At 42.3% G+C, this 12277-nt stretch overlaps 1 protein-coding gene across 2 annotated transcripts in view; it reads right to left on the bottom strand.

The window, feature by feature from the left end:
• The window catches only part of plce1 (phospholipase C, epsilon 1), a 76699-nt gene that overhangs the window by 19839 nt on the left and 44583 nt on the right, over window positions 1–12277 (bottom strand). For both annotated transcript variants that reach the window (XM_041962328.1, XM_041962329.1), the window contains exons 9-24: window positions 12076–12230; window positions 11728–11895; window positions 6491–6636; window positions 6261–6408; window positions 6033–6140; window positions 5811–5920; window positions 5571–5687; window positions 3418–3546; window positions 3190–3326; window positions 2643–2749; window positions 2430–2554; window positions 2185–2329; window positions 1911–2075; window positions 1435–1549; window positions 1174–1333; window positions 943–1065 (exon numbers count right to left, since the gene is read on the bottom strand). In XM_041962328.1, the coding sequence (XP_041818262.1) occupies window positions 943–1065; window positions 1174–1333; window positions 1435–1549; window positions 1911–2075; window positions 2185–2329; window positions 2430–2554; window positions 2643–2749; window positions 3190–3326; window positions 3418–3546; window positions 5571–5687; window positions 5811–5920; window positions 6033–6140; window positions 6261–6408; window positions 6491–6636; window positions 11728–11895; window positions 12076–12230 (2158 nt within the window). The remainder of the gene's footprint in view (window positions 1–942; window positions 1066–1173; window positions 1334–1434; window positions 1550–1910; window positions 2076–2184; window positions 2330–2429; window positions 2555–2642; window positions 2750–3189; window positions 3327–3417; window positions 3547–5570; window positions 5688–5810; window positions 5921–6032; window positions 6141–6260; window positions 6409–6490; window positions 6637–11727; window positions 11896–12075; window positions 12231–12277) is intronic.

Genomic DNA, 12277 nt, shown 5'->3' with positions numbered 1-12277 from the left:
TGACACATAGCAGAGTTTAGTCCCATTTTAGCCACCGTAGACTGAAAATATTTAATTTCAACAAACCACAGACACAGACGTGCAGAGGCGTTGTGTTACTCAGCAGACAAACTATTTCAAATTTTACAAAAGCCTTGTGGGAGACCTGATCTGTTTGTAGTTCAGAGTGCTTGAACTTTGGATGAATTTACTCCATCTTCGATTGCATCTACATGTCTTGTCAAGGCCAACCTAAAAGTCACATTTATAGACTTTGATTTAACAAGCGGAACTTGCTTATATTTTGTTTAGCTACACCTTGTATGAGTTCCTCTCAGTGTTCTCGATAAAAAAAACAGATGCAAGAGTTGTTTGAGTTGTCAAACGGCTAAATGTAACACATCTCTAGTACCATCTTAGGAAAATAATCATGATTTTTTTGAGAGGTTGATCTGCTGAAGTACTGCACTTCCATTTTCTCTGCATAGCTGAGAAAGTGCGGAATTTAAAAGGAAACTGCTGGGCAGCAGATGAGAGGATACACTACAATCTAAGAAATGTAGGAGGACTGGTATGAAAATAATCCGCTGCTTATCAAGGCAAAACACGGTTTCCTTTCATTTGACAGGGGAAAATGTTACAGAAGCTAAATATTATAAAGACAAGAATCCTTGGGAAGGCATGATAACCTTGAGAAGCATTTGTTGGATTTGTTTAATCATGCTGTCTTCAGCTGCTATTGATAACAACACAACAATTATACAAAAAAACTTATATAAGAAAAATACTGAACGGAACATGTACAATATACACACATCAGTGCTTCAGGCCAGTACTGAATGCGAATGTAAAACAGAAACATTTATGTTATGTGAATCTCTGCTTTAACGACAGTATCTTACACAACGAGGCACTAAGAATGTCAAAAAAACAGGATCTACTAGAATCATTTTTGGTGTTTACCTGAAGGACTTGAAGAGCTCGACAAACTCAATGAAGCTCATCGTGCTGTCAGAGATCATGAGGTTCTGGAAGCCTTTGAAACAGCCTTTACCTCGACCGTGCCACGACCTGCTGCTCCACGCCCTGCAACCCACAAAGAAGAGCCAAAACGTCTCAACCTGAATGAAAAGCGAAGGTTTTAAACTGTCACACCCCCCCCCCTCCTCATGTACAGTAAAGTCACAGTCATACCCCGGCTGTGATTTGGCTGTTCCTGAGAGGATCGGAGAGGACTGCGGTCGGGAATGGTTGGACCCCGCCATGCTGGAGGAAGAGGAGGATGAGGAAGAAGAGGCTAGCAATCCTGGGTTTTTGTTGGATGAGAGGGAGAACGGTCCAGGGAAGCTGTCCTCTATGGATGCAAAGAGAACTAAGCATAAATTAAAATTATACTGACAAGGACAGAATCAAGGAAATGATCTACGAAAGGCTTGATCCGCCGAAAAATGTCACCTGGATCTTCCTGGTCGATGCTGTCAGACTCTGGTCCGTTTCGATACAGTCCCTCCTTACAGCTCCGTGTTTTCCTGGAAACCATCTCGTCGTCCGTGGCATCCCCGCTGTCTCCCTGTGCAAAAATGCTACGTTAAAAACAAACTACATCTGTTTGAGTCCGTAGGTGTAACGAGGAGTATATCGAAACTGAGCTGTGAAGCACCAGAGGCTTGCCATATGTGCAGCGTGCTGACGTTTATCACAGCTGCATCATTGGAGAAAACAGCAGAAAACAGAGTTCTCTGAGCGCTCAACATGTCAAATCAGTGGTGTAATGGTGGAAATCCAGCCTATTGTTTAGCTACAATGTGAAAGATTAAAAGTATACCTGCAGGTAAATACCTTCTCACTCATTTTTGACAAGAGTCTCGGCTAAATTGACTGCAAAAGGCACAATGACAGATGTGGAAACAGGTATTTTTTAATGTACTGACCCTTACAAGGACCTTCTTCTTCTTCTTGGTCTTATCATTAATGCTCAGAGGGCTGTTTTTCTGGCCTGCAGGTTTCTCCACCCCGCCCGTACCCATGTTCCACCTCCGCCCACCAAACAGCTCAATGGCATGGGCTAGCGTAGGGCCTTCGTACCTGCCATCCTCCTAACAGAGACAAACACGCAGAAATGGTGAACAGGAAGGAAGCAAACATACAGGCCAAGACAGGCGAGGATATCCAAAGACATTTATTGAGAAGATCAAAAATGTTTACCTGATACAAACTGACGTACTGTCTCCTCAGCCACTGCAGCCTTTGGTCAGGAAACTTCTTCAGTTTTCTGGTAGCGTTCACCAACTCTGACAGGCCCTTATGGAGCGTTCGTGCCGTGTGGTTCGGGGCCACAAAGTGCAGCAGTCTGACGGCAGAAGTGAGAGAACAGCGAGGTGTTTTACTGATGTAACAGTGTTCAAAAGTGGATTTTAAAAGCAGCGCGCTGGCGGCGACAAGGCTCTGACCTGTTATCGGTGGTACTGAGCCCATAGAGGAGGCTAAGACCGTTCTCTTCCACCGTCATCTGGCTCAGCTTGTTTTGCAAACACACAGCATGGACGTCCACTCCCTGGTGACCCAGGAAGACTGCCTGCATATTCAAATAAACAATATGTCAGTAAAAAGTTCAAGACATCACATTTTACTTGTTATTATAGAAATGTCTTTTTTTAACAAACCTTCACCACTCCCAGGTCCAAAAGACCCTCAGCCAGTCCTGCCACAACAGTCTGTCCTAATCCCAGAGGTTGCTCTGTGGGGGAAGCCCCTCCGCTCTGAGGCTTACCTGCCATAAATCAACACATTTACGACATGTTTGAAATGCAGCAAAGACACAGGAAATTGAGCAGCTTGCACACAAATGCACATATTTACAGCCAGTTTAAATTGTGTGTCTTACAATAGACACATTGTTTACCGACAGTGGATAATATGATAATGACACAGGAAATATGATTTGTTTTATATATCGTGGATGCCTGTTTTCCATTTGTTTAAAGAGTAATAATGAGACAAGTTTCAAGTTCACCTTATGTTCACCTGAACCCCACACCCCTTCTAAATAACCCTTTAAAATGAGCAAGAGTAAACTAGCTTTTTTCAACTTTGCTGGAAATTATATATATTTTCAATATAAAAGTCAGAATAATTGAAATAAAATTTTTATGACAAATGGTATGGTATGGTACAAATGGTGGTTAAAATAACGACACTGTCAGAATTTACCCCAGGTGAGTGTTGTGTTGTCCGGCTGTAGTCGCAGCAGACAGCGAGCTGAGAGGTGGCTGTCCTGGTCGTAGTGGATGACCGTAGCCCCCTGCAGCAGAAACTGGTGAACATCGGGTTGTAGCGACAACACGTACCTAGAAGAAGAAAATATGGAAAACTTGGAGGGTCTGCTGGGTTATATACAGTATGTGTGTTTGTGTGTGATTGTGTGTGTGTTTTTCTTACCATGGAATAAGCTCAGTGCCGTGGCTGAAAGCTCTGTGCGTCTCCTCAGTCCCCTGAAACTCCACCTCTTTCACCGCCGGCTCAGACGACAAGTCTCCCTCTGAATCCGACAAGTCCCCCACCATGAATCTGAAGATGAGTACAACAATGGGGAAAAAAGTAAAATACATTAATAAATATGTTTCATATCTGAATTTCAAAGTTTTTATTTACCGATTTCTGCGGGAATCTGCAAATGCATCACATGAATTTTAACTACTGCAGCAAAAGCAGTTATTGAGAGAATGCAGTGAGGTCCAGTCAGAAGAAAGAAATGACCTGCATCTATAGATAAACAGCACAAAATTGTACTCCATACTGTAGTGCATCGGTTGAACAAGCAAAAACACATCATGCATTTGTCATTGCACATTCCTTGACTACTAGACAAGCCTCTACTCAAACTGCTAAACTTCAAACTCCTGACAAGCTTTTAACCACTTACAAGACACGGTTTGACTCTGGTGGCGTCCTAAATGAATGTGAACTAGAATGGGAGAAGGTGACAAAGAAGGAGGAGAGAAGTGAGAGGAGTATAGAGCGGACAGAGAGGTTTCAACACAAGTTCTCAGAGGGGAAAAGAAAAAGAGCAAAGAGAGGATGCCAGTGGGAAAGATCGGGGACACAAGAGAAGAATTCCTAATCCTCTCTGAGTAAGAAAGATAATATTTATCTGCAATCTAGTACAAAAAAATGAACACCGTACCTCTGGCCAAAATGAAATAGAGCTGTTAGCTGAGCTCCAACATGAAATAATAACTCAGGGTCAGTGAAAACTGTCAAGAAACACGGAGAAGATAATCCAGGTTTCCTTTATACAAACACCACAGGTCAAGCTTAAAAATGAAATGAGCTTTCTAACAACATTTTCACAACCAAATTCCAGCTTGTGCCATTAGCCGCCTTTCACCAGCGGGCTGAAGAGTACCAGAGCTCTGTTCCTTCCTGTCCTGACAGGAAACTAACCTGTTATCTGTTTACTCTGTGACACAGGAGTTTATGTGACCATCACCTGATCTCAATAACAATCTGCAAATGTGTTCCTTCACATATCCATTATCTTGTGCCAGTGTTTATGAGAGAAAATACACTGTTCAGCAAGAGTTTGTCTAACTTGCAGTTCATCAGAAATTGTGCTGTGAATGTAAAATATCTGCATATAAAGAAATCAAAGTATCTGTATCATATTCTTTAACTAATCCAAGGACATATTCAAATGGCATATGTTGGCAATGAAAAATCTAACTATTAGTCTTTTGAAAATTATTAAGGAGCACTTGTCTTATTATTCTAAGAGTGGTAGCATGTTCACATTTTCAGAAACTCTGCATCTACAAACTAGTGACAAAGCACAGCAATTGTGTTTTAATTCTGAAGTGAGTTGAATAAAGCATGGCAGCTCATAGTCCCGATATAAATCTCTAAATAACAGACCCGTTTTCTTCAACTTTGTGTGTGAGTCATTGTCTGTGAACGAACAGGAAAATAAAGAACTCAATTTTGGAAACAGACCTTTGGCAGGACGGGTCACAGTGCTGAATAATAGGATATTTTCCAGTCTACCTTTAAGGAGTGCTTCACCATAAAATTTAAAATAGGTTAAGGATGCCTTAACAAACCTTAACAACAACACTTAAGTGGCTGATAAATTATATTGTGTATATTATAACAAATATTATAAACAATCAGAAACTAGGCATATAATATATATATATATAACTATATAATTAAAAATCTGAGGTGAAATGTTGTTTCAAGCAACATAAGAGTGACATTAAAACATGTATATCACAAAGACTAAACACCAGTAAACAAAAAGTGAAAACAACTGCAGTACACCACGTTCGGGTGTCTGGAACACATGGATGTGGACTGTGTCACATGCTCTGTGCTATTTGATACTGTACTAAATGTCTCAAAAGCTTGGTCACAACTTGTGCAACATCCCCCACAAATCATCCGTCAGGTGGATGGGTTCAAGACCCCTACTCAGAAAACATTCGCACTTCTAAGGTATCCTTATACGAGACGCTCCAGAGTTGCTGTTTGGTGCCAGATGTTGCACACTGACAGAAACCTCTTTGAGGTAAACAAAAGTTATGAAAAAGACTGACTGATTGCGGCAGCGGTCCCTGAAGGAGTTGCTTCTGGACGTGGGGGAAGGGCCAGTGGAAGAGGGACTGGTGGATGCCTCGTCGGGATCCTCTGCCTCCAAACTACGATTACAAGATCTGAGGAGCAGAGAGAGGAGAGTCAGAGGGGAGTGAAGTGAGAGAAGATCTGTGATCAAAGCAAAATTGTGATTAGCAGAAAGTGGGAAGTGAAGCAGACATGTTTTCAGGGATGCAGCGTACCTGATAATCTGGAGGATGTTGCTGACGGTAGCTTCTTTCTCTGGGACGTGTAGACCATCTGGACCAGACCGCGACATGAAGTGGTGCTGGCCGCTGTAGTCAGACACAAACTAGAGAGAGCAGGACAGACCAAACAGAGCAGGATGAATTAGACTAAGATGCTGCTGATTCCTGCTGTTTGGGTTAGCTCTATGAGATGTGTGTATGCTTGTGCATGCATACGTCTATGGAGTCCTCTGTATCTAGCGGTGGCTTGAGGCTGATGATGCTTGCTGTCCCATCCAACGCGTCACTCAGCTCCTTCAGAAAAACACCACAGAATGGAACCACCTACAGTGTAGAGACAGGACACAGAAAAACACACCTGAGTGGTCAGATAAGGGAGAAATAATGCAAACTCTATTATGAAACAAATGCATACTGTTTCCACCTGGATAAACAGCAACCTACCTTGCATCCTGGAATATTGAGAGCTCTGGTCACTACCTTCTTGTACTCAGAAGAAGACTCGTGTTGAGCCATGGCGTCCTTTAGGCTCCTCATGGTCTCGATGTCTGACTGGTCCATGAACTGCCACATCTTCAGCACCTTGCGGGACCTGGAGGACAAAGAAGCTCTCATGCACATGTCATGTGTACAACGTGCGAGCGTACACAAGCTAGTGTCTGTGTGTCCCCAACCTGAGTCCAGCCAGGAACTCCATGACGCCGTTGTAGTTTCCCATGTTCCAACAGCATTTAGCGACGTGGACCAGGTAGGAGAAAACCTCCCTCTTCTCCTCCATAGACCCTGCTGTTAGGATCAGCCACGTCACCCATGAACTCACCTGTTCATACAGAGTTTTACATAAGGCAACGTTACTAACTGTTAATATCACATTAAAGATGATAAACAGTTATACTCTTGAAGGCCTTCCTTCTCTGCAAGGACTCAACAGAGTGAAGAGATGACTTCATTAAACACAGACAAGCTGTGGCTGGTAAAAGGCCAATGTCTTTTAAAAAATCAGTTTTTAATATTCAAAATAAACATACTTTAATATTCACTGAAAAATGATCCTTCTCTAGTGATAAAATATCTCTTGCTCTCTCTTAGCACTGGTGCAAAATGCTGCACGGAACCACAAGAAACAGTTTTAATACTGGAAATTTCTGATTGGACAATCCTCACGAAGGCTGGCTTCATGCACCAAACCACAGGATGACTTGTAAGTGTGTTAGTGTGTTACAAAAAGGCTGCTACTAGGGGTGTTAAAACCCAGCGAACAAGAAAGTCCACAGCCAAGTGACGATCAGCTGAAACTCTGTATTGTGTGTGGTCTTACTTGTGCTCATGTCATCTCATAAATTCTGCCATGGCCAGCTGTGTCTAAAGTGGTAACGTATGCAGAGGACCATGCCAGCTGGCCACACACTGACACACACACACACACAGAAAAATGCGACCAGATATCTATCAGCTGCACTCTGTCTCTGCACTGACTGTCCTCCAGCACGCGCAACAGACACGATGGGAGACGCAGATATGTATTGCTGTGCATCCTGTCACATTCGCTGCCATTGACATGCACACACTTAAACACACACACAAACTCACAATACAGGAAAAGATCAGATTTCAATCTGGCTGCTTCTTGCTCTCTAGTGTGCCTATGCGTTAGGGCCTCATGAATGTATTCACACACACATAAAAGCAAACACAAACACACACACACACACACACACACACACACACACACACACACACACACACACACACACACACACACACACACACACACACACACACACACTCAAACTCCCTACCCCCTTGCAGGCGGTAAAAACATTCCCCTGGCCTAGAGATCTATTACTGGGTTATGTAAGGATCTGTAAAGCCCACCAAAGTCTTACTTCACAGGGCCTAAATAAAGCCACAAACACATGCACACGCGCTCAGGAACATGCAACAAAGTGCTCAGTTTCACAGGTGGAGTGTTTGTTTGAGGTTGTGATGAAACAGTGACCTCTGAGTGGATTAATTCACAAGCAGGCGCAGAAATCATGCATAACAACCAAGCCCCCCTGCCCCTGTACAGAATACAGACCATTGACATGCACCAGGTATGAGAGCATGGACTCACATATAAACCTCAAGCACATATACATCAACAATTTAACACACAGTATATACAGACATGTTAGATATGAGCTTGTGCATGCACTCCATAAACACATAATCTACAGTCCTTGATAGAAGGCTAGATTTTATTTGTCAGGCTCTAAAAAGCTGGTTGTCACGATTTCAAACTCAGTTATGTTAATAGTGTTATGGTTTGTTAAGTCTCACATTTTCTGCCTATCCGATATGAGTTTGTACATTCCTGTGTGATAGAAGCATGGGCATGAGGAGGGTTGAGGGTTAGGAAGGTAACAGTGAAAATGTAATCCACCTCTGACAGTTAACTGTCTCCTCTAACTTGCTCTCACGAATATATGACGCTTTTATTCACTCAGACTGAGAAGCATGAACAGAAATTTTGACGTTGCACCGGTTTTCCTTCAAATCCCACAAAAATGCATTATGCAGTTAAAAAAATGTAGTTGAGTTTCAAAGCTTATTCTTGAAAACAGCTGAGAAAACAATCTCCCCACAGGGTCCTTTTAGTAGCTGTTCTGGAGCACTCTATCATATCACATTATCTCCATCAGCTGACAGAGTTTACCTGTTTGTCATGAAACTGAACACTATTTCACCATAAACTGTAAGACCACTTTTTGCAAATCAGTCCTGGCGCTGGATGCAGCATCTTACTCTATGACAATTCAGTTGTGCAGAAGCTTGTGCTAGAATCTACTGTACATGACTCCCTGTCAAACAGCCCTGCTGTTTGTCTTAAAGACTCTTATCTGTTACTCTCCTGCTCTGCGCAGGATGTGCGCACCTTGCATGAAAATCTGCTATCAGTCTCATCTAGACAGCAGCTGGGTTGAGTTACAGTCACCATCTAAACCACCCTGACGGCCTGCAAAGTGTCATTTTGAATCGCCACAGATCAAGGCATTGTAGAGAGCTGGCATCTCTTCTGATATTCCAGATAGCAAAAGTGTGTACTCAGTGTAATATTTGACAGGATATGAAGAGACACTATATATAGAGAGAGCGTGTGATGGCACAGAAGAGCAGAAAGAGCAACCAAGAGATGAGGACAGACAGGAGCTGAGCAAAAAGTTTCCTTAAACAACAGCCTCCGGTGCATACACAGCATCGGCAGCTTTACAACATTTAAAACACACACGCACGCACACACGCACGCACACGCACGCACGTGCACACACACACACACACACACACACACACAACCGGAGCTCGGCACAAACCGATCCCCCTGATGTTTGTGTATGTGTCCATCTGTCTGTCCATCTCCATCTGTGCACATGTTATTAGATGAACTATGAGGGTCAGTTTCTCCTTGATACATGAATTACATAACCAAGGTTGACAAGGAACTATTACAAACTCAGCGCATGAGCACATACTGTACTCACCCTGTCAAAGCTAAACACCACGGACAGACACAAAGGGGCCCAAACTGCTGCTCACCCTTCCCTGCCTCCAGAGTTTCTCTTGCCGCGCTGTCCTCTTATCTTTCACTCCCATACATGGCTCGAAAACGAACAGAATCGAAACCATTTGGACTTTCGGGAAAATTCAATTTAAATTTATGGAATGTTGTCTGTCAAGTGTGAGGAAAGAAATCAGACTCTAAAGCTAATAAAGTCATCTCTCAAAACTGTGGATCCACTCCAGGGCACTGTGGTCAGCTCTTCAACAACATCACCTACATAATGGTCACTTCGTTCCCTTATAGTGAAGATCTTTTGTTGGAACATAGCATAGCATAAAGTTATTTTAAATGCATGAAAATGTCCTATTATACTATAAGTTATCATGACTAGGGCTTCATTTAAATTATTATCATCCTCGATTAATCATTCTATTATTTTCTCAATTAATAAAATCATTACTTGGTCTAAATAATATTAGTATGAGGCAAAAAATGTCCATCCTTAAATGTCATGTTTTCTTCTATCAACAATCAAGTAAAGTCTTATCTAGACCAATATCATAAATAAATAAAAAAAAGGAAGAAAAAACAAAAACAATGCATAAATGTCCTGTGTAGAGAAAATTCCAAATTATAGATAGATTATAAATACACATAAGTAAGAACCCAAAGGTTTTCAGTTTAGAAATAAAGAAGAATAAAAAAAGAAAACATTCCCATTTGAGAAACTGAAATATGTGCATTTTTGCCATTTTTGCATAAAAACTGCTTGAATTAATCAAAATAGTTGCTTAGTAGCTGATTAATTTTTTCAACTGATCAATGAATTAACAAATGATTTCTGCTTGACTAACAGTGCAGTAATGGTCTGTTGGAGTTGCTAGAGAACAAAAGCAGAAGCCAAATCCCTATAATGTGACAAGTGCCTGGTAAGGAGGAAATGGAAATCGCAAGATCCTTTAACACGTGTCTAATGTAAATATTTGAATGTCCGCAATCACAGAGGAAAATCCCAGAGAAACTTATCCAAACCACAGCCTACAGTCAAAGCCACGGCAGAATACTCCAACAGTATCTCGTCTCCTGCTGACAGTGTCATGATTTGAAGCCACTCCATCGGTGTCTTCGCAGGGAGGATCACTGTTGTCATTTGACTCCATTGTGCCCATATATGGCCACAATGCACATTTGGGAGACTATTTTTTGTGCGTCTCTCCTCTCGCTGACTTAAATGAAAACCAGCCGATGTGAAAGGCATGCAACTTAAAGATGACATCATTTCCAATCAATCTCTGCCTCTCTAGCCGTCTCTTTCTCAGCAGCACAGTGTTGTGATTGTTTATTCTCGGAAGTCCCTCACAGGAAAAGACACAAGGGGAGAGCAACTTTAGCCAACTTACACTGCTGTGAGTGTGTGCGCTTGTGTACACGTGGTGTGTACTTCAGCCATGAGCCGATAAGTCGGTATGACTTGCACGGCAAATACAGCAAGGCAAACGCAATTACTGGTCTGTTATGCTTTTCGGCCGTTCACATTCATGTCAAATGGTAAAGCCTGCATTTTCCCTGTCCCTGGTGATGTCATTAAGGGGAGTGCACTAAAGGGCACGCAACACATATCTTCCCAACAGAGAAGTGCCCTCTTTGAACATGAACAACATCTCTATATGGCCTTGTTCAAAACGTTCCAGGCATTCAGGAGTCACATTATTAAACTAGTCCACTTTGCTGATAGCTATCACTGATCCTGAAGTGATCTCATCCACACTTAAAGCCCGCAGTAAAAACTGAGCATGTGAGATACAGGCTAACTGTGCAAAGTTAGAGATCAATCACAGCCCGTAAAGCTGAGATAGGTCTACTTACTTCTAAAGGTCACACCACAAACCAGGCAGAACATGTGGATGTTAGGTTTGAAGTAGAGCCGGGACAATTAGTTGATTTATCGATTGGTTGATGGATAGAAAATAAGGTTGCAGCTGTGAGGAACTGCTATGTCTCGTTGCCTTGTATGACATGAAATTGACTATTTTTGCAATTTGAACTGCTGTTTGGACCAAACAGGCACTTAGCAGACATCATCTTGGGCCTTAGGTAACTGTGATGGACATTTGTCACCATTTTTTAGATAATTTATAGACTAATGAGTCATTGATAAATCAAGAAAACAAATCTTAAAATTAAGAAAAATAATCTCTAGTTGCAGCCCTAGTGTGAGCAGTAACAGCTTATCTCTAATTTTGTGTCTATTTTTCATTCGTTACGTATTTATGTGTTTGACTGCATGTATACAGACAAAAATAAACAACAAACACGATAATCCCAAACACACACACACACACACACATTTTATATAAGAAGACTCTTCACCTCATTGAAGCGCGCCACCAGGTCCTCCACAGCGTTACTTCGCTGAGCACTCTGGGTAGGCATAGTGGGGACTGACAGCGAGGCCTTGAGGTTTGGGTGGCGTTTGGTTTGACACTCGGGACTGCCCAGATCTCTAGTGAGGAAACAGAGGTAGTCCAAGGGAAAGACCTGCAGACAGACACAGTATGGAAGAGACAGAGGAATGAGTGGCTACAGTATTACTGCAAACTTGAAAACTGAAAAAATACACAGATTAATTTCTGCAAAGCAAACCCTAGGATACTAATAAAATACAATTAGCATCGTCATATTTTTTGTCACATATGTGTGTGTTTAATTTCCTCCCACCCGTTGGTAGAGCTGCTGTTCTTGCTCGGTGAGGATACAGGCGATCTCCTCGGGGAACTGAACAAGGTGGCGCACCTCTGCCAGCTCCTTACTGATCCCACTGACGCTGGGAGGAAGAGAGCTGCTGCTGGTCATACTGCTAGCCAGCTGACGCTCTGGATGGACAGAAGAGAGGGATCATGAATTTTACACTACTGACCCT

This window comes from Chelmon rostratus, chromosome 21 (genome assembly GCF_017976325.1).
Source record: "Chelmon rostratus isolate fCheRos1 chromosome 21, fCheRos1.pri, whole genome shotgun sequence".
In the NCBI taxonomy this organism is placed as follows: Eukaryota; Metazoa; Chordata; class Actinopteri; order Chaetodontiformes; family Chaetodontidae; genus Chelmon; species Chelmon rostratus.
The sequence above is the reverse complement of the archived record's forward strand: the minus strand, read 5'-3'. Positions and strand labels throughout refer to the sequence as shown.